General features: G+C 40.4%; 1 protein-coding gene across 1 annotated transcript in view; it reads right to left on the bottom strand.

The window, feature by feature from the left end:
• Window positions 1-1,417: 1,417 nt before the first annotated feature.
• SLC9A7 (solute carrier family 9 member A7) overlaps window positions 1,418-22,890 on the bottom strand; it is a 174,611-nt gene continuing 153,138 nt past the window's right edge. Inside the window, exons 16-17 of the mRNA XM_090264238.1 lie at window positions 6,821-6,926; window positions 1,418-3,294 (exon numbers count right to left, since the gene is read on the bottom strand). Of these exons, the coding sequence (XP_090120364.1) occupies window positions 3,043-3,294; window positions 6,821-6,926 (358 nt within the window). The 3' untranslated portion in view covers window positions 1,418-3,042. The remainder of the gene's footprint in view (window positions 3,295-6,820; window positions 6,927-22,890) is intronic.

Here is a 22,890-nt window from a genome sequence, read left to right as displayed (position 1 = left end):
GAAAGTTCACTTGAATGCTAAGGGAACTATTAATTTAATCCCAGGTTAAATTGAAAAAACAGCTTCTCAGAAATCTTCACATTAGTCAGCAGCTCAGTTAAGATAAAATCCCCCTTTTCCACAAATGGGGGCAAAGATGACAGGTTTTTAATCCTCTCCCCATACTTAGACTCGATTAACCCTTTTCTTCCTTTCACACTCTGAGGTTTTCAAATGTGACCTTTATTTCACTTGTACTTTATGGAGTACATTCTTGTGTTCTGCAAACATTAGCATGAAACTCCCTCACAGCTACTCAGTCTGTATTACTGATCAACACTCAATTTGTTGCACATGACTGACACTTTTTAAAAAACTTAATTTTCTGGGTCATTCTTTAAGGTTTGAAGTAGGGTCCACTGCAAGTTCTAGACTAAAGGCTCTCAACCCTAAATGCAGTTTAGAATCCCTGAGGATACAAAACACAGCACAGAAGCCAGGCCCCACTCTACACCTACTGAATCTGGATTTCTGAGGATAGGCCCTTATGTTGATTTTTTTTTTATGGGCCAGATAATCCTAATGTGCATCCAGGCTGAGAACCTCTGCTCTAGAACATCCAACTCTGCTGAACTGTAACCATTCCTCCCAACCCAAAACAAATACATTCATAAGATGACTGGGGATTGCCCTCTGAGAGGAACTTTGTTTAGTTGGATCTACCATTAGTCAGCAATTTCAAACTGGTTTATGCCAGAATGACAGAAGATAGTCAGTCTTGGGTTAGATAGTTTCTGGGCTTGGTGACACCCTACTTTTCACCACTTAGCATAGGCATAAAGCTTCTAGAAGTAGAAGTAGAGAGTTAGATATGTTTAGCTTTTTTCCCAAACTTACAAAGCCCATGGATGGCCATCAAATCAAAATGGACTTTAGTGTAGATAGAAAGGAAGGAAGGGAATAAAAATCATTCCATTCTATTATACTGAACCACATTAAGTCATTTGTTTCTTAAAAATGAATACCAGCAATTTCATATGACTAATAAAATTTTCTTGGTTTACACAAATTATCAACTGAAAAACAAAGTGTGAAACAATGTGTTATTTAAAATTAACCATTAGAAATACGAGTTAAACTGTGGTACATTTACACAATGGAATACTATGCAGCAGAGAGAAAGAAGGAACTCCTGCCATTTGCAACTACATGGATGGAACTAGAGAGAATTATGCTTAGTAAAATAAGCCAGGCAAAGAAAGAAAAATACCATATGATATCACCTAATACAGGAAAGTAAAGAACATAAACAAACGAACTAAATAGGACAAGGGGCAGAATAACAGTCAATAGAGGGGAGGGGGAGGGAGAGAAGGGGGATAAGTAAGGGAAGGGTTTAGTCAAGGAACGTATATGAATGACTCATGGACATGGACAACAGGGAGGAATATGATTGCAGGAGAAGGGGTGAGCTGGGGGGGGAGCAATGGGGGGAAAATGGGACAACTGTAATTGAAAAACCAAAAAATAAAATTAAAAAAAAATATGAGTTAAAAGGTTAAATGGCTGATTTCATGATCGGTGCACTAGACAGAGCCACTACTTTGTCTGCCATAGTAACAGAAATGCCCACATTTAATGAAAGCACTTTTTAGAAATTGGGTTTTCAAATATTATAGCACTGAAGCATAGAGACACAGGAAGAATCTCAAACTTGGTTTCCAAGAGTTCTCTCAGTATTTAACTTACTACAGGTGTAGGCAGGCAGAATATCTCACCCACAAAAGAACCCAAGCTAAAACCTAAATTTGAGACCATACTCACACATTAAGCTGGTGCAAGCCTCCCCAGATACCAAGCAAATGACCTTTCTCTACATGGCCCTCACTGTCAAGACATCTAGATTCTTAATGCTAGAGTAGACAGACACTTCTACTGGACTGAATAAAGCTTAACTTTCGACTGGGTCACCTCTGGTTCTTCAGGTGGCCACTGAAATCTCATGCATTTCTTAGCTTGAAGGTGGAATTCTACTCAGTCTTTAGAACACTACTCCGTATTTTCTTTGCACTTATTTTTTTTCACAGTGAGATTTCTTCCCTCTGAATACTAACCTATTGCCTTTAGGCTTCTTACTGCCCTCTCTCCCCCAGATCAAAGCACTCTAAAAATTTTGCTGTCATTTCTAAACTCACAGTAGATATTTCAGTCCTGTTCATCATTTTCCAGGCAGTCAGCTCATATAGCAGCCCTCAGGAATTGACTGATTTTTGCAGTGATATCATCATCAGTTTCTAAACAGTTTCTACTGCCTTCAGATTAATTAAAAAAACACAACTGTATAACACTATTTTGCCTTTGGCTTTAAACATTTCAGTAACTTCTTTATGGAGATTTCCAAATAAGGAATTACAATTCTTTCCCCCGTGTTGAAATGTTGGTGGATATATTTTCCAATCTTCAGTCTAGAGGAAACACAGGTAGCAAAAGAAGTCAAGAATCCTGAGATGAGGTTGGTATCACACAGCCCTTGTTGCCAGAGCTGCCACTCAAATTGCCTTCTCATATTTTGTCCCATTTAACACTAGCTTCCCCTAATCCTTGGAGGTCCAATCTCACTTGCCTTCCTTCACGATGTTTCTTCTAGCCTGTTCTCCCCTCATTTGATACTCCTACATCCAACTGGACTTGCAGTGCTGTGTGTGGGTATGAAGCCTCTCCTGGAAGGGATCCCCAGCACCTACCGCACCTGGTTCAGGTACTGCAAGTGAATGAATTAAGAGACCAGTAAAGCATGCGATTGTTTTTTGTTTAACTCTGAACAGCGCACTACTATGTGAAAAAGTGGAAATAGGTCTGCATTTGTGTTGATTTAAGAGACACTTGAGCCCCAGCATCTGTATCTTGGGTTAAATTTTAAATGTTAAGATATCTTCAGACCTTAATAAAATAGAAGCGTTAGTTCCAGTCAGTCATTGTCCCACCTCAAACAACACTGGAGCATGCAGCCAGCCCCACACCACTGGAGGGTCCACCCCATCACTTCAGAGTTTGGGGGGAAAGTCATGCATTATCCTCCAGGGGGAACACTAGGCGGGTGCCCCGGCTTGAGACATTCTGGTCTCCCATTCCCAGATCCCGTTCTAGCACCTCCTCAGAGCTGCTCTTTGTTCTTCGACTGCCTTCGAGGCTCATGGAGGCTGTGTGGGAGCCTGAGGAGCCATTGGCAGTTACTGTGCTGTCCCCGTAGGTCAAGGTGAGGTCACCTTCAGTCAGGATGAAATCAGAGTCTTCTTCTCTCAGTGGCTCTTGGTTCTAAAAAGTGCAACAGAGAACAATAACAGCACATTGAAGACTGGAATCTTCCAGAGCTCCAGCCAACCCCAACCTCAACTTCGCATCTGAAACTGGGGATCATGAAACTTGCCTGCCTTGAGCCTCTAACAACTGGATGTAAATAGTTGATTGCTATTCAGTGTATAGCATTGTTGCCTGAACTGGGACTTGGAAAATCAGAAAGCAGCTGTGATTTCTAATGCCTGACAGTTGGTGACAAAAACGGAAGAAGGAGAAACAAGCCTGGATTTTCAGCTTTCCGACCCACAAAGAAAGGAAGGACTAAGGTCACTGGGCAAACCTGCAAATAGGTTTCAGTTCCTCTCTTCCCTAGGAAGGTCTTCTGGGTGGGCCTCTTGCTCTACACAAACTATCTTAAACCCACCTGGTTTACATTTGAACTATTCTTTGCCCTACTCAGCAATGTAAGGAAGAGGGCATGTCTTTCCTGTCCCCACAGAGAAACCCTGATGGGAAGTCCTCAAGTAGATGAAGCAAGTGATACAGAGGGAGGGTACATTTTCTTGAGTGTCTATTATGTGCCTGCCAGGAATGTCACATAAGCTCTCGTTTGGTCCTTACGCCTCTCTTGTGAAGGGTGCAAATACTCGTGTCACAGAGCAGAAAATCCGAGCTAAGAGAACCTATGAAATTTGCTCAAGATTGTCCAGCTGGTAGGAAGCAGGGTTTGGATTTATGCTGCCTCCAGACTGGCTGTACCCACATAAAGGATATGAAAAGTCACCCCATCAGGAAGAGGACTGGCATGGCATCTCATACTAAGCAGCAACTGTGGCAAAACAGACCAGGCTGAGCAAGGCAGGCATCAGCCAAGTGGCAGCCACTTGAAACTAAAAGATGGCAGGGAGAGAGTGTGACAGGAAGCAGTGTGAGGTCAGGCACAACCTTTCACTGTCCAATGTGTTGAGCAAGCAAAAAAAGAAGGGGTGGTGCACTCATCCGCTCCTCCACTGCATGGCTGCCAAAGACTGTGGGCTTCTTTCTTAAATGGCAAACAGTTTTAAAACTGCTCTTTCTCTGCTATTTCCTATCCACCCTTCAAAGCACATCTGAAGTCCTGCATCCTGTCCTCTACACAACAGGGTCTCCTTGTTGCAGGACCTGAAACTGCCTCCCTGACAGCCTCTTGGCCCCTACTCATTCATGCTGCCCAAGGCCACAGGCAGATTCTCCCCTGTCCATGACTGGACTCCCCATCTAGATTAGGAATCAGCAAAGTACAGTGACCTCCCTCTCCTTCTCTGGGCACCCTTCCTTGGGGTGTTTAACTCATAGTAGTTGCTAGATGAATGCCTGTTAAATACTCCGACTTAGGGAGGAATCCTGGGTTCTGCCTACCTTGCTTCTGCTGTCTCAGCCCATCTCTGTGCCCTTACTGGTGACAAGCATATCCCTGTTTTTTGCATTGTAGCTCAGCGATGTCAATTTCTCCCAACTCCACAGTCTGACTCCACTTAACCAATGCTTTTTTTTAACAGACAAGCACGCAAACTCCTCTTGCTTGCTGCCTCACATCTTTACTGGATTGAGGCAGGATGCAAATGTGTAATTAAATAAGAGTCCTCTAGTCAAGCTGAGAGAAACTGTAAAACTCACTTCAAACTCCCCATTACTGTTTAGAACATCCTGAAACTCTGTCTGCCCTGTGATAGTTTTCTTAACAAATGACATCATGTTCCCTGTTTTAGTACATTCCATTTCTCCGATTCATGCATGTGCTAAGTATTGTTTTTGTTCATCTCTGTCAAAATACTTCTCCTGGGACTCTTAGCACCCAAATTTCAGGAGGAGACTCCTCAGCACATATTTCATTCCTTCAAAATATGGAGCCTCAGAGGGAAAGAGAGGAATCAGAGAAAACTGCATTTGAGGGTAATTCTGCAAGTATAGCCAAGCCCCCCTGCCCTATCACACACAGCAGCACAAAGGAAACATAGTTGGAGCCCTGTGTGGCCCCCTCTGACCCCTTGCAGTGGGAAGCAGGGCAAATATTCACCAACAGGAAAAAAGACAAGACTGATGGTTTCATTACAAGATTCATAAGCCCATACAAATGGTACCCAAGGAAAGGTCATTCAGAAACAAGAACATAGTAAAACCCAGTGGAGAGGGATTTTCAAGAACTTAATGAAAATTGTATGCAGATTATGAGATCAGTCCACTCCCTGGAATTCTGGATAACAGGATCAACAAAAGTTTGGTTAAGCTGATGGTTTGTATAATTATATAACTATCTGTCCACTGCAAGCTGCTATGAAAATGCAGCCTGCAAACAAGTGTATTGTGGGAACATGTGCATTTTAAATAACCAGAGGTTATTTTCGTAAGTGGATAACATTTTCTATGCAGATAACAAACCTAAGCAGTTCGCAGTTAGTGGGAATGGTGAATAATGAACAGCTTAGATATCTCCCAAGTTAACTTGATGCACAAACACCATATAGGTGATAAGTGAGAACCACACATCAGTATGTCAAACAGCCATGTCAGTGGCCCAGTCCGAGACCATCACCCAGCATTACACTCCATGGGGAGGCCCTCCACTCTCTTCCCTTTGGCTTCCTCAGTTAAGTTTTCAAAGACTTTCCTCCCATTCTCTCTCCCTCTCTCTCTGGAACTAAGACTCTTGTCAGGACTCCAGCCACAAAGCAGCAGCAGCAGTGTGGAGGGTAATTCTGGCTTGTAGCTCAAGTCACCTCATCTTAGGCTGGTTGTGGAGGGTCACAGCCCAAACAGTACCCCAGGAAGCAAACCTTGAGCAGACTCTCAAACTGGTGAGGGAGGTACTTTAAGTGTCTGGTAGTTTACTGAGTTTATGCTGAATTCAAACTAGTTCAGATGCCCCTAATCAATGAGCAAGGGAATAGCTTGTAACTTTCAGATTAGATAAGGTTTTTATAAAGTTCTAATAGTGGGTTAGTTCTCATACTATTACATAGACATGAAAAGTGACCATTATAAAACCTAATCAAGATGGAAGGCTTTAGAAACTGTTTAAAAGAGGCCAGAGCCAGGAGGCAAAGAAATATGCAAACCCAATAAAACATAAGATTGAAGGGTGTAATCATTTGGAGCTTCAATAGTGGGACAAGTGGTGATGCCAGGTAGTGCCCTTTGTTTCTGAAGATTAAAATAAAAAAACAAATGACCCACAAAGTCACCTTAGACACAGATCCAAACTGAGAAAATCATTAGCATTCAGAAAAAAACAGCTTTATTAAATAAGCTATCAGCAGGATTGGAAATAATAATACTAACTTTTCAATATACCAATCTAGTTGTTCTGATTCCAAATCCAGTGTTCTTTCTACCACATCACAGCTGCTGATGTTCAGAAGTCCCATAACCCTGGTAAAAGGTTTCTCTGTTGCTGTGCAAAATGTATTAAGCATACATAAGTTGGGCATTTGTAATAATCTTATTGGAGAAGCAACATCTGTGAATTTGGAGGCTGAACAGGAATGCGGCCCTGACATGTACTTACGTCATACACCTGAGGACTGGTCAGACATCGAGCCAGCAAGCCACACCATGCTGGGAGAGTTGTGGTTAATGGGGGGCCGCTGTGTGTAAGGATGGGCTTCAAGTAACTTTAAAAAGAGAATTAAGGAAAAATATCTGCAAAGAAAACACACCCCCAACAAAATGTTTCGAAATCCCAACAACTAAATCATCTGACATTGTACCCACAAAAAGCCTCTTTCCCCCACTTTATCAGTACAGTACTGAAAATATAAGCATACCTAGATTTATTGTTTCTCCTTATTGCACTTCACAGATGTTGCACGTTTTACAAACTGAAGGCAAGACCCTCCACCAGCAAAAATATTATGAACTGCTTTATTGCAGTGGTCTAGAACTGAACCTGCAATATCTTTGAGGTATGATAGTACTTGTAATTGGCAATAGTCTGAATCAAAGATTATTATTTTATTTTATTACTAGTTTTTTAGAGATAGGGAAACAGAGGGACAAAGAGAGGGACAGTAACATTAATGTGAGAGAGAAACATTGATCGGTTGCCTCTCATACGTTCCCCGACCGAGACAAAACCCACAATGCAGGCATGTGCCCTGACCAGGAATTGAACCTGCGACCTTTTGCTTTGTGGGCTGATGCCCAACCAACTGAGCCACATCAATTAGGGCCTGAATCACAGATTAAATTATGCTCCATCAGCCTTTAGTGTTAATTGTTAACTCTCAGGTTGGTGATTCCCAATTTTCAGTTAAAAAGAATATTTGATTAATCAGAATACCCTTCTCCCTTCTATGTCCAATGAGGATTTTGGTTTCTATTGGCATTCCAGCTTTTGACACACAACCAGCTCACACCTTAGAAACAGGAGATAGTTCACCTAGAGTGGAAGGAGATGTTACAACCCCTGTGTCCCCTCTGCCCCAGGTTCTTTGTAAGGACACTTGCTAAACCACTGCTCCGAGGTCACATGATGGAAATGGTAAAGGTAGACAGGACCTTAGATATAACCTGGAGCTACTACAAAGGAGGAAACTGGGACTTGGTAAACTGAAATGATTTCACGAAGGTCACTAGGACCTAAATGTCCCAACTTCGCATACAGGACTATTCTTCACTCTACCTGCTGCCTCTTTCCCAGACTCTCCAACACAGATTTTCCCAACCTCAACACCATTGACATGTTGGGCCAGATCATTCTTTGTTGTAAGGGGCTTTCCTGCATTGTAGGATGTCCGGCACCATCCCTGACCTCTACCCACAAGATACCAGTAGCACCATCACCTCCTCCCCAGGTGTGACAATAAAAATATCCCCTAAGAATCAAACTTGCCCTCAGTTGAGACTTCTGCTCTAACATGTAGAGAGCTCAGGGTTTGTCAGTGTGTAGATATTTGTGCTGCCAAATGCATGGCATTGCATTGGAAGTACCATGAAGCACATGTTATATTATGATAGAGCTGTGACCATTTCTGATACCCACTGCCTAAGCAATATATAGAAAAGGTGGAGACTCACATGGGCACCTCAAATACAGGAATAGCCAAGAGACTTTAAAGGAAGGCGAGAATTTGTCACAACCACCTGTACCCAAGGGACTGACTACTTCAAGCACCATCGCTTCCTGTCTTCATTTAGAATAGCACAAGAAAGAAAAAGCTTCTTTACAGGTGGAGGTAGAAAGAAACCCAGGGGCACGCTTCTAATTGGGAATTACTCAACAAAGGATGTGTGAGCTCTGGTGAAATTCTTTTTTTTTTTTTTTTAAATCCTCACCCAAGGATATATTTATTGATTTTTAGAGACAGAAGGGAGGAAGAGAAAGAGAGAAACAGTGATTAGGTGCCTTCCATACGTGACCTGACTGGAGATTGAACCCACAGACTTTTGGTGTATGGGAAGATGCTTCAACCAACTGAGCCACCCAGCCGGGGAACTGCTGAACTTCTTTACAAATAGAACAAACTCCCTTTGGCCCCTATCCTCTAACCACATTCCTGGAACAGCCTCTACAGGCCTATCAGTTCTCCTGTACCTTTAATTCAGAAGCTGACAGCATCTGGATTTCTAGAAGAACTAATACAAGAGTCACAGGGGAACTCAGAGGCTACCTTTCAGTTTCCTGCCTCAGGTGGTTCAAAGACAAGCTCTCCATTCCTCAAATACAGAAAGGCCTCTAATAACATCTTTAAAAGAGAATAAAATATTTACATATAAATTTTCAAATATTCAGATTGTTGGAAGAGCAAAAATGAAATATCAAGTCTCTCCCACTCAGTGGTTTTGGTAATTACCCTTACAACTGTATATAATACATTTTTCTCTTATTTTTGACTTATAAACTTTAGTCAGGTGCTTTTAATGGCCTCCTATGAAGAAAAGCAAATTTAATTTATTTACACTCCTGCTTCTTCTTTTCAACATTTTTCCTTTCTCATTTTTATTATAATTAATTTTATACTGCAGATATATAAAATTTGCATTCTATTTTATAACTAATAAGTAACTCTCCTATGCTTTGCCTATGGATTGAGCCTAAATGTTAAAAACCAATAAGCAGCATTTGTAATAATGTGGTTAGAACACCATTAAAGGAAGTGTAATGCATTGTCATTTGGACTTTGTTAGTCAGAAGAGAACATCTGAGTGTCTTCCTAAATAAAGGATCTTCTTTTAATTTCTATTTAATCTTGCTCACTTCTGGGTTATAACAAATCAGTGCTTCTTCAACATTGTCCCCTTAATTGGATTTTGTTTCATTTGACCCTTATGTTGTTCCCCCTCCCCTTCTTACACTGTCAGCATGGAACTAAACTTTCTGAATCCTTGCATGCCAAAAAATCACCTATTTTTTTTTTTTTTTGCTTATTTTTGATTAACAGTCCGAGTGTAATATACCAGACTCAAACTTTCTCTTTTCATCCTAGAACTCTTGATAATGCATGACAGTATTCTAACATTAAATTTTGTCATCCCAAATGGAAGAATTTCTTTTATTTCTAAGCCTGACTAATACTCCATTGTATTTATACACATTTTCTTTATCCATTCATGCATTGACTGACATTTAGGTTTTTTTTCCTATGTTGACTACTGTGAATAATGTTGCTATGAACATGCAAGTAGAGGTAACAAAAGCAATTTACCCATTTCTTCTAGGTTGTCCAATTTTAGGTGTATAATTATTTATAGCAGTCTCTTTTGACCCCTTGTATTTCTGTGGTATCAGTTGTAATGTCTCCTCTTCCATTTATTATTTATTTAATATATTTTATTGATTATGCTATTACAGTTGTCCCAATTTTCCCCCTTTGCCCCCTCCAACCAGTACCCCCATTCCCTCCAACAATCCCCCTCCCCACTTAGTTCATGTCCATGGGTTATGCATATAAGTTCTTTGGCTACTCCATTTCCTATACTGTTCTTAACATCCCCCTGTCTATTCTGTACCTACTGATTTGTACTTCTTAATCCCTGCACCTTTTCCCTTATTCTCCCCTTTCCACCTCCCAACTGATAACCCTCCAAATGATCTCCATATCTATGATTCTGTTTCTGTTCTGCTTGTCTGCTTAGTTTGTTTTTTAGATTCAATTGTTGATAGTTGTGAATTTATTGCCATTTTAATGTTCATAGTTTTGATCTTCGTTTTCTTAAACAAATCCCTTTAACATATCATATAATAATGGCTTGGTGATGATGAACTCTTTTAGCTTTACCTTGTCGGGGAAGCACTTTATCTGCCTTTTTTTAATGATAGCTTTGCTGGGTAGAGTAATCTAGGTTGTAGGTCCTTCCTTGCTTTTCATCACTCTGAATACTTCTTGTCAGTACCTTCTAGCCTGCAAAGTTTCTTTTGTGAAATCAGCTGACAGTCTTATGGGGATTCTTTGTAGGTAACTATCTGCTTTTCTCTTGCTGCTTTTAGATTCTCTCTTTATCTTTAACCTTTGGCATTTTAATCACGATGTGTCATGATGTTGTCCTCTTTGTGTTCATCTTGTTTGGGATTCTCCGTGCTTCTTGGACTTGTATGTCTTTTTTCCTCACCAAATTAGGGAAGGTTTTTTTTTTTTTTTTTTTTTTTCATTATTTTTTCAACTAAGTTTTCAAGTTTGTGCTCTTTCTCTTCTCCTTCCAGCACCCCTATGATTAGAATGTCGGTATGTTTGAAGTTGTTCCAGAAGCTCCTTAGCCTATCCTTGTCTTTTTGGATTCTTTTTCCATCTTGCTGGACCAATTGAATGTTTTTTTTCCTTCTTCCTTATGTTTCAATTCATTGGTTTGATTATTGGCTTCATCCACTCCACTGCTGGTTCACTGTAAAATTTTCTTTATTTCACTTAGTGTAAACTTCATTTCTGCCTGGGTCTTTTTTATGCTGTTGAAGTACCCAATGAGTTCCTTGAGCACCGTGGTAACCAGAATTCTGAACTCTGCATCTGATAGATTGCTTATCTCCATTTTGTTTAGTTCTTTTTCTGGAGTTTTTTCTGTTCTTTCATTTGGGCCATATTTCTTTGTCTCATTTTGGCAGCCTCCCTGTGTTTGTTTCTGTGTATTGGGTAGGGCTACTTTGACTCCCTGTCTTAGTAGTGTGGCCTATTGTAGAAAAGGTCACTGGTAGGTTGGATGGGGGCGTGGCTTAGGTAATCGCCAGGGCAGGGCAACCCGTGTGAACTAGGTTGATGGAGTCTTCAATATGGTGTCGCCACTTTGTATGAGGGACAGCTCAGAAATGGGACAATGCCACTACCTGGCCCATGGAGTTTGTTCTGGGAGGAAGCTGTCCGCCAGCACTTGCCCTGATGCCAGACATTTCTGTTTCCCCCAGTATGCCACTGGTGCTTTTCCAGCTGCTACCCTGGTACTCCTGGTGAGTCTGTGTAAGTCCTAGGTCTGTTGTGGGCCCTTTAAGAGAAGATACCTGAGAATCCCACAATTTCTTTCACCACCCCCACCTGCACTGGTTTTTACAGCCAGAAGTTATGGGGACTTATCTTCCTGGCACTGGACCCCTGGTCTGGGTGGTCTGGTGTAAGACTAGGATCCTTTGTTCCCAAGGTATCCCTCCTGATTTTTATTTACCTCATGTGGTTGTGGAACCACCTGTTCCAGGTCTTCATGTCTCCATACATCTCCACAGGTCTCTGCATCTCTGCCCCTCTTAACCATCTAGATGAATATGACTTCTTTAATTCCTTGGTTGTCAGACTTCCATACAGCTCGATTTTATGATGATCCTGGATAATAGTTGTTTTTGTGGTTTAGCTGTAATTTTTGCTGTGATTGTGCGAGGAGGCAAGCCGTGTTCACCAATGTCTCCATCTTAACTGGAACTCCTCATTTCTGATGACTGGAATCTTCCCTCTCTTTTTCTTAGTCCCACCAAAGTTTTTCAATTTCATTTATCTTTTCAAAGAAACCAACTCTTAGTATTGTTGGGTTTTTTCTATTTTTTTCTAGTATTTTTCATTTATTTCTGCTCTAATCTTTATTTCTTTCCTTCTACTAACTCGAGGCTTAGTTTGTTCTTTTTCTGGTTCCTTGAGGTATAAAGTTAGGTTCTTTATTTGAGATCCTTCTCTTTTAATGTAGTATTTGACAGCATAAACTTCCCTCTTAGAATTACTTTTTCTGGCTGGAGAAGATGGTGGAGGAGTAAGGGGAGGCTGCGCTTTTTGGCTCCGAGACTCGTTTGTAGTTTGGACTAATTGCAGACAGAACATCCCAGTGAGCAGCTAGACACTGGCAGGACTCGAGCCTTGGCACTGCTGGATTAGAGAAAACCATCTGGGATTGACCTGTTTGGTGAGGATAGCGGAGAAAAAAGGGACGAGACGGGATTTATGACTGGGTTGGCTCCCAAAGCTGCAGCTGGAAGTACACAAAGGCTTTTTGGTGACCACAGGCTTCCCTAGAGAGGAATCGGGAGGAGAACGGATCTCTGCCCGCTGGCAGAGCCAGGAGTGGGCCAGGTGGCATCTGGCCCTGAAAGACAAGAAACAGCGTACTGCTGTGCATGTGAGAACGTGATTTTCCTTTATATTTTTTTCCTGTGTACTGCAGAGAGGGGAGGAAAGGTCAGGGGTGATAGGACATTCTTGAGGAGCGCAGGAGCAGAAGTGTGCTCGCCCATTCCCCAACCCTCCCTTTGGGTCACATGGGCGCGCAAAGGAAGTGCCCTCGTTCACTGGTCCAGGTGCGCAGGGCTGGGCATCCAGTTGCCCCTTGGACACACCCCAACAGACATAAGATCAGTGCCCCAATGGGCGCAGGGAGGGCCTGCTGGGCATGCAGAAGACTGTGCGTAAACACCCCTGGCCAGCCCCAGTGGGCGCCAGGCTGGAGCACAGACCACTTGCGTGGGCTCTGCTTGTGCCCGCTCAGGCTGGTGTGGGAACGGCGGGCGGCTGCGGCGCTGGAACAGTGGGTGGCGGTGACTTACAGACACTCACTTCCACCATGCACAAGTGTCAGGGGCCCTGCCCCAAGGGGCCAGAGACCAACTCCCGGGTCACGGCTCAGCAGGCCTGAGGCTAGCACAAAGGCCACCTTGCGCGCCATGTGCACGTGTGCACAAGCACCCTGGCCAGCTCAAACAGGCACCAAATGAACGCTAGCCACTGGGGGTGTACACCGCTGCTGCAAGAAACAGGAACCCCTGGTTCGCCTCATTAGACCAGCTGTGGATCCAGAAAAAGAAGACGACATACAAAGGCTGAACTGAGCAAAAACTCTCCTTTTGTATTTTTTTAAAATTTTTTATTTCTATTTTAGTTTTTTTATTTGTATTTTATTTTAATTTTTTAAAATTTCCTATTTTTAATTTTAATTTTAATTTTTCCTTTTATTTTTCTATTTTTTAAACTCTCTTTAATTTGTTTCATACCATATCTCCTTCTCATCTTTCCTCTTTAATTTTTATTTGTTTCTCTGTCCAGTTTAGCCTCCCTTTCACACTAAATAAATAGAATATAACTACTATATAAATTGAATACTATACAATTCCACTTTCTTACTATATTCTGTGTTCTTCCCTCGTTTTCTTTTATTATTATTAACATACAATGTAAATATTACCTACTGTCTTGCATAGTCTCGACACTACTTGCTACTATTATTAATCTATAATCTCCTCTCTCAAAAATCATATTTTTGCTCCTTAAAAACAATTCTTATCTATTATTCCTATAGTATAAAAGCGCTAACATCTCTATATTTATATTAATAGTGGCTCATTGCTGACAATAGAGAAATAGAGGGTGGGGGATATTTTTGAGGGTGTGGGTTTCCTACCTGAGCTGTGTGTTTATGCTTTTAACAGCATCTCCACAAAAGAACTCAAGACAAAGTGGATACAGTGACTCTCAATCAACTTGCCAGAGGGAAGATCCCACCAAGAGCATCTGAAATATAACCAGACAGCATAAAAAAATGACATAAAGGGTACCCCAAGAACATCAGGCTCAGGAGATGAAAGAGACGGCACCACTGAACCCCCAGATTTCCTATAAAGAATCTCATACCACAAAGGCGGGAAGTCAAAGCAGAGAAACCCCAAAAACAAAAACAAAAAAGAAGAATCCAACATGGTAAGATGCAGAAACAACCTCTCAATGAAAAGAAAAGAGGAATCCTCAGAAAGAGAGGTAGATGGAACAGACATAGCCCAAATGTCAGACATGGAATTCAAACCAATGGTGGTGAAGAAGCTCAATATACTCAACAACCTCAAAAACAACTACGACAACCTCCAAGGAAGTTACCAACAGCTCCAAGAAAATTATAGGGAACTTACAGACAACTACACCAGCATAAAAAAGGACATAGAAACTATTATTAAGAACCAGGAAGAAATGAAGAATACAATCTCTGAACTGAAAAACACAGTAGAATCAATCAAAAGCAGGCTAAACGAAGCAGAGTATCGGATCAGTGAGTTACAGGACAATGAAGAAAAAAATTCCCAGGCAATATAACAAAATTAAAAAAGATTGAAAAAAAATGAACAAGATGTAAGGAAATTAGAGGATAGCATGAGAAAAAACAATATCAGGATCATCAGGATAAAAGAGGGAGAATAAGAGGAGTGAGGAATAGAAAAGCTGACAGGAGAAGTAATGACAGAAAAATTTCCCAACCTGATGAGAGAAAAAGTTATGCAAGTTCAAGAAGCACAGAGAGTCCCAATGAAGAGGAACCCCAAACAACCCACTACAAGGCACATCATGATTAAAATGGCGACATTCAAAGACAAAGAGATAATCCTAAAAGCAGCAAGAGAAAAACAGCAAATAACATACCAGGGAGCTCCAATAAAGCTATCAACTGATTTCTCAACAGAAACACTACAAGCCAGAAGGGAATGGTCAAAAATATTTCAAGCAATGAAAAACCAAGACCTGCAACCTAGAATACTCTACCCAGCAAGGCTCTCATTCAAAATGGAAGGTGAAATAAGGAGTTTCTCAGACAAAGGAAGACTAAAAGAATACATCTCCGCCAAACTAACATTTCAAGAGATGCTAAAGGGAATGTTTTAAGAAAAAGAAAAAAAAAAAAGAGGAGAGGAACACAGGTACAAAGGGAAATGGATAAATATATATCAATAATAACCTTAAATGTAAATGGATTAAATGCTCCAATTAAAAGACATAGGGTAACGAAATGAATAAGAAAACAGGACCCACATATTTGCTGTCTACAAGAAACACACCTCAAAACAAAGGATTTACACAGACTGAAAGTAAAGGGATATAAAAAACTATTCCAAGAAAATGGACATGAAAAACAAGCTGGGGTAGCAATACTTATATCAGACAAAACGGATTTCAAAGCAAGGGCAATAAAAAGAGACAAAGAAGGACATTTCATAATACTTAAGGGAACAATCCATCAAGAAGATATAACACTGATAAACATATATGCACCCAACATAGGAACACCCAAATACATAAAGAAAATACTAGAAGACCACAAGAAGGATATCAACAACAACACACTCATAGTAGGGGACTTCAACACTCCATTATCAACAATAGACAGATCATCAAAACAAAGAAACACCAAGGATATACAGGCATTGAACAACACACTAAACCACATGGACCTAACTGATATATATATATAGAATTTTCCACCCCAAAGAAGCAAGATATACATTCTTTTCAAATGCACATGGGACATTTTCAAAGATAGACCACATGATAGGACACAAAACAAGCCTCTACAAATTCAAGAAGATTGAAATCATATCAAGCACCTTTTCAGACCACACTGCCTTGAAACTAAAAATCAACCTCAGAAAAAAAAATCAAAGACATCCAAACTCATGGAGAATGAAGAACATGCTATTAAATAATGAATGTGTTAACAATGACATCAAAGAAGAAATCAAGAAATTTCTAGAAACTAATGATAATGAACACACAAAAGCCCAAAACCTATGGGACACAGTAAAAGCAGTCCTAAGAGGGAAGTTCATAGCAATACAGACATATCTGAAAAGGATAGAAAAATCTCAAATAAAAAATCTAACCCTAAAGCTACAAGAACTAGAACAACAACAAACAAAGCCTAGGGAAAGAAGAAGGAAGAAAATCATCAAGATCAGAATAGAATTAAAGGACATAGAGACCAAACAAACAATTCAAAAGATCAACAAAACTAGGAGCTGGTGCTTTTGAAAAAATAAACAAAATCAACAAGCCTTTAGCCAGGCTCATCAAGAAAAAAGAGAGAAGACCCAAATAAACAAAATCAGAAATGAAAAAGGAGAAATCACGACTGGTACCACAGAAACACAAAGGATTTTAAGAAATTACTACAAACAACTGTATGGCAAGTAATTTGACAACCTAAAAGAAATGGACAAATTTCTAGAAACATATAACCTTCCAAAACTGAATCAAGAAGAAGTGGAAAGTCTCAACAGACAAATAACAAAGAAGGAAATTGAAACAGTCATCAAAAATCTCCCTGCACACAAAAGCCCTGGACCGGATGGCTTCACAGGCGAATTTTACAAAACATTTAGGGAAGAACTAACTTCTACCCTCCTCAAACTATTCCAAAAAATCCAAGAAGAGGGAAAAATCCCAAACTCTTTCTATTAAGCCAGTATTACCCTAATCTCAAAACCAGGTCAAGACACAACAAAGAAAGAAAACTACAGGCCAATATCGCTGATGAACATAGATGCTAAAATCCTCAACAAAATACTGGCAAACCGGATCCAGCAACACATTAGAAAGATCATACACCACGATGAAGTGGGATTTATCCCAGGGATGCAAGGATGGTTTAATATTCTCAAATCAATAAACATAATACACCACATCAACAAAATGAAAGGCAAAAATCACATGATCATATCAATAGATGCAGAAAAAGCATTTGATAAAGTACAGAACCCATTTATGATGAAAACACTCAGCAAAATGAGAATAGAGGGAGCATACCTTAACATAATTAACGCTATATATGAGAAACCTGAAGCCAACAGTAGTCAATAGGGGGGAGGGGGGAGGGAGAGAAGGGGGATAAGTAAGGGAAGGGACTAGTCAAGGAACATGTATGGATGAATCATGGACATGGACAACGGGGATGGATATGATTGGGGAGAAGGGGTGGGCTGGGTAGGGGGGAGCAATGGGGGAAAAATGGGACAACTGTAATTGAAAAACCAAATAATAAAAGAAAAACAAATAAATAAATAAAATAAAAAATAATCATACTCAATCGACAAAAACTGAAAGCATTCCTCCTGAAACCAGGAACAAGACAAGGCTGTCCACTCTCTCCACTCCTATTCAACATAGTGTTGGAAGTCCTAGCCACAGCAATCAGACAAGAAAAAGAAATAAAAGGCATCCAAATTGGGAAAGAAGTAAAACTATCATTATATGCAGATGACATGATAGTATACACAGAAAACCCTATAAACTCAACTAAAAGACTGCTTGATATAATAAGTGAATTTGGCAAAATAGCAGGGTACAAAATAAATATACAGAAATCTAAGGCATTTCTGTACACCAACAATAAAATAGCAGAGACAGAGACAAAAAAGAAAATACCTTTTACTATAGCAACAAGAAAAATAAAGTACCTAGTAATAAACTTAACCAAAGAGATAAAAGACCTGTACTCTGAAAATTACATAACATTGAAGAAAGAAATTAAGGAAGATACAAATAAATAAAAGCAAATACCATGTTCTTGGATGGGAAGAATCAACATCATCAAAATGGCCCTACTAACCAAAGCAATTTACAGGTTCAATGCAATCCCTATTAAAATACCAATGACATATTTCACAGATCTAGAGCAAATACTTCAAAAATTCATATGGAACCAAAAAAGACCCTGAATAGCAAAAGCAATCTTGAGACAGAAGAACACAGCAGGAGGAATCACAATACCAGACACCAAACTATACTATAAAGGCACTGTGATCAAAACAGTCTGGTACTGGCATAAGAACAGACATATAGATCAATGGAAAAGAATAGAGAGTCCAGAAATAAACCGAGGCCTCTCGGAGGAAGGAACATAAAATGGAGTGAGAAGAGTCTCTTTAACAAATGGTGCTGGGAGAACTGGCCAGGGACGTGCAAAAAAATGAAACTAGACCACCAACTTACACCACACACCAGAATAAACTCAAGATGGATCAAAGACTTAAATGTAGGCCGTGACACCATAAAAGTCCTAGAGAGAAACATAGGAAGGAAATTTTCAGATATCCCACCGAACAATATTTTCACGGATATATCTCCTAAGGCAAGAGAAATAAAGGGAAAAATAAAGAAATGGGACTACATCAAACTAAGAAGTTTCTGCTCAGCAAAAGAAAACATCAGCAAGATGAAAAGGAAACCAACCATATGGGAAAACATATTTGCCAATGATATCTCAGACAGGGGACTGATCTCCAAATTATATAAAGAACTTATACAACTCAACATCAAGAAAACAGACAACCCAATTAAAAAATGGGCAAAGGACCTGAACAAACATTTCTCTGAAGAGGGCACACAGAAGGTCCATAGACACATGAAAAAATGCTCCACATCACTAGCGATCAGAGAGATGCAAATAAAAACCACAATGAGATGCCACTTTACACCAGTCAGAATGGCCATCATCAACAAATCAACAAACAACAAGTGTTGGCGAGGATGTGGAGAAACGGGAACCCTACTGCACTGTTGGTGGGAATGCAGACTACTGCAGCCACTATGGGAACCAGTATGGAATTACCTCAAAAAACTAAAAATGGAACTGCCTTTTGAACCAGCGATTCCACTGTTAGGATTATACCCGAAAAATCCTAAAACCCTAATTCAAAAGAACTTATGCACCCCTATGTTCATAGCAGCACTGTTTACAATAGCTAAGTGCTGCAAACAGCCTAAGTGCCCATCTGAAGATGAGTGGATTAAAAAACTGCGGTACATTTGCAGAATGGAATACTATGCAGCAGAGAGAAAGAAGGAACTCCTGCCATTTATGACAACATGGATGGAACTAGAGAGAATTATGCTTAGTGAAATAAGCCAGGCAAAGAAAGAAAAATACCATATGATATCACCTAATACAGGAAACTAAAGAACAACATAAACAAATGAACTAAATAGGACAGGGAGCAGAATACCAGTCAATAGGGGGAAGGGGAAGGGAGAGAAGGGGGATAAATAAGGGAAGGGTTGAGTCAAGGAACGTGTATAAGTGACTCATGGACAAAGACAACTTGGAGGGATATCATTGTGGTAGAAGGGGTGAGCTGGGTGGGGGGGAGCTATAGGGGAAAAATGGGACAACTGTAATTGAAAAACCAAAAAATAAAATTAAGAATAAAACCAAGAATTACTTTTTCTGTTTCACATGTTTTGATAGGTTGTGTTTCTATTTTCATTTGTCTCAAGATATTTTTTGATATCCATTCTGATTTCTTCATTGATCCATTAGTTATTGACGAGTGTATTGCTTAATGTCCACTCATTGATTGTTCTGTTCAGGAATGTGTTACTTAATGTACACATATTTGTAAAGTTTCCAGTTTTCCTGCTGTAATCAATTTCTAGTGTCATACCATTGTAGTCAGAAAAGATACTTGATATAGTTTCAATCTTCTTACATTTTCTAAGACTTTTTTTGTGATCTAACATACAGATCTATCTTGGAGAATATCCCATGAGCACTTAAGAAGAATGTACATTTTGCTGCTGTTAGATGGAATGTTCTGTGCATGCCTGTTAGGTTAATTTGATCTAAAATGTATTTCAAGTCCAATATTTCCTTATTGATATTCTGTCTGGATAATCTATCCGTTGTTGAAAGTGGAGTATTAAATGCTGACAAGAATCAATTTCTTATCACTTTAGCATTTTGTCATTCTCCTGTGAACACTCTCCAATTTTCTCTACATCCTTTCCAAGCCCAGTGAGTAACATGCATTCTGGATTCCAATGTAGATGAAGTTCATATGGCTTTAAGACATTCCCAGGGGTTCTATTTCTGTTAATAGCAAACAATAGCAAATATTAATTTAAACCACTCTTTCCACTGAGGACTAGAAAAGCTGGGAAGAATAAAACAAGAAAAAAACACAACAAAATATTAGGCTTGGAGAAACAAGATGGCGGAGGAGTAAGTGGAAGCTACACTAACTTCCTCCTAGAACTAGTCTGGATTTACAATGTAATTTTGGAGAAATCATCTGGAATAACGAACCGAACACCAGCTGGAGAGAAGTATTATAACCACGGAGAGACAGAAAAGGCCGCTACATCACAACGTGACCGGTAGGGAGTGCGGAGACGTGGAAGGGCTGGCTGGGCTCCCACGGGTGGCAGCTGAAGGGGCTGAGAAACAGCTCAGCAGCCGGGGATTCCCCCTGAGAAGGGCAGGGTCTAAACCCCCAGCTGGGCTTCCCAGCCTACAGCGACAGAGTGGAAAGTCAAATAGTATCAGCTGTGAAAAGCGAAAAGCCACAGGCTTTCTTGCTAGCCGGAGAGAAACAGCAGGAGAAAAAGAGCTCTTAAGTGGATCACATACGAAAATATTTTGGTCACCACTTACCCTGGGCTCAAGCAGAGGGAAGGCAATGAGGGCTGGAGACACTTGGGGAGAATTTGGCATGGTGGCTTTGAGGGGAGAACTGGAGGAGCAGCTGACTGGGTCCCAGTGCTGACTCATCCCCAGTACTGCGGGTAGACCATTCCCCTCCAAGTGGCGTCAGCCTGAGGGGAAGCAAAAGCCCTGCCTACAGGAATTAAGCTGCCACACCCACAGTCCTTAAGCCTGACAGCTAATCACAGATTGAATAGATTAACAATCAAAGAAGACAGACAACAGCAGTAGATCCCTGGAAGTCTCCAACAGGCTGCCTAGGGCCAGACTGGTACATGATCTGACGCCACCAGAGGCAGATCCAGGAAGTGCAGATCATTCCAAGAAGTACCAACAAACAATAGGAGTCAAAAAAATGGGGAGACAGAGAAACAACCTCCCATCAAAAGGAAAGGTAGAATCCCCAGAAAGAGTGCTAAATGAAATAGAGGGGAGCGAATTATCAGATATGGAATTCAAAACATGGATTATGGAGAAGCTGAATGAGCTCAGCGGAAACTTCAAAGAACTCCAGAAAAACTACAAGGAACTCACAGAAAATTACGTGAGCATGAAAAAGGACATAGAAGCTATCAATAAGAGCCAGGAGGAAATGAAAAATACGATCTCTGAATTGAAGAACACAGTAGAAGGAATTAAAAGCAGGCTAGAGGAAGCAGAAGATCGGATCAGCGAGCTGGAGGACAACCTACACAAAAACTCCCAGACAATGCAACAAAATGAAAAAAGACTGAACAAGACTGAAGAGGTTCTAAGACAGCTGCAGGACAACATGAAACGTAATAATATCCGTATCATAGGAATTCCAGAAGGAGAAGAAGAAGAGCAAGGGATAGAAAACCTCTTTGAAAAACTAATGACAGAAAACTTTCCTAACATGACGAGAGAAAGAGTCACGCAAGTCCAGGAAGCACAGAGGGTCCCAATGAAGATGAACCCCAACAGGCCCACTTCAAGACACATCATAATTAAAATGCCAACATTCAAAGACAAAGAGAGAATCCTAAAAGCAGCAAGAGAGAAACAACTAATAACATACAAGGGAGCTCCAATAAGGCTATCATCAGATTTCTCAGCAGAAACACTACAAGCCAGAAGGGAATGGCAAAAAATATTCCAAGCAATGAAAAACAAAGGCCTACAACCAAGAATACTCTACCCAGCAAGGCTTTCATTCAAAATGGAAGGTGAAATAAGGAGTTTCCAAGACAAAAGAAGGCTAAAAGAATACATCTCCACCAAACCAGCATTGCAAGAGATGCTAAAGGGTCTGCTTTAAGAAGATGAAGAAACAGAGAGACAGAGAGGAACACGAGTACAAAGGGGGAAAATGACAATGAATAAGTACTGAAAGAAAGAAGGAACTTCTACCATTTGCAACAACATGATTGGAACTAGAGAGAATTATGCTTAGCGAAATAAGCCAGGCAACAAAAGAAAATTACCTTATGCTGTCACCTGTTACAGGAAACTAATGAACAACACAAACAAATGAGCAAAATTGAACCAGAGGTATGTAAACAAGGAATAAACTAACAGTAACAAAGGGGGAGATGGGAGGGAGAGAAGTGGTAAGAAGGGGAAGGGTCTAGTCAAAGAACATGTATGAATGACCCATGGACATGGACAACTGGGTGGGGACTGACTGTGGGGGGGGGCAGGGTGCAGGGAAGCAAGAGGGGGAAAAAAAGTGAGACAACTGTAGTGGAAAAACAAACAAACAGAAAATTTTTTAGTGGGGGGGAATAAAAATATAAAGAATAGAAATGCAAGTTCAGTGAATATTAGAAGGACAAGGATTTTCCTTCCGATAAGACAGTCCTACAGATTTAGAGACTTGTATGTGGGTTATGTTACATAAATTAACATGTGTTTTCTGTTTTCAAAGGGCATAAGCCTACAATCTCATTACCTGAGTGATTATCTGTATGCATAGGC

The sequence above is a fragment of the Furipterus horrens genome, unplaced genomic scaffold (genome assembly GCF_987537825.1).
Source record: "Furipterus horrens unplaced genomic scaffold, mFurHor1.1.pri manual_scaffold_17, whole genome shotgun sequence".
NCBI lineage: Eukaryota > Metazoa > Chordata > Mammalia > Chiroptera > Furipteridae > Furipterus > Furipterus horrens.
Note: the sequence above shows the minus strand (reverse complement) of the source record. Positions and strands in the feature narration are given on the sequence as shown.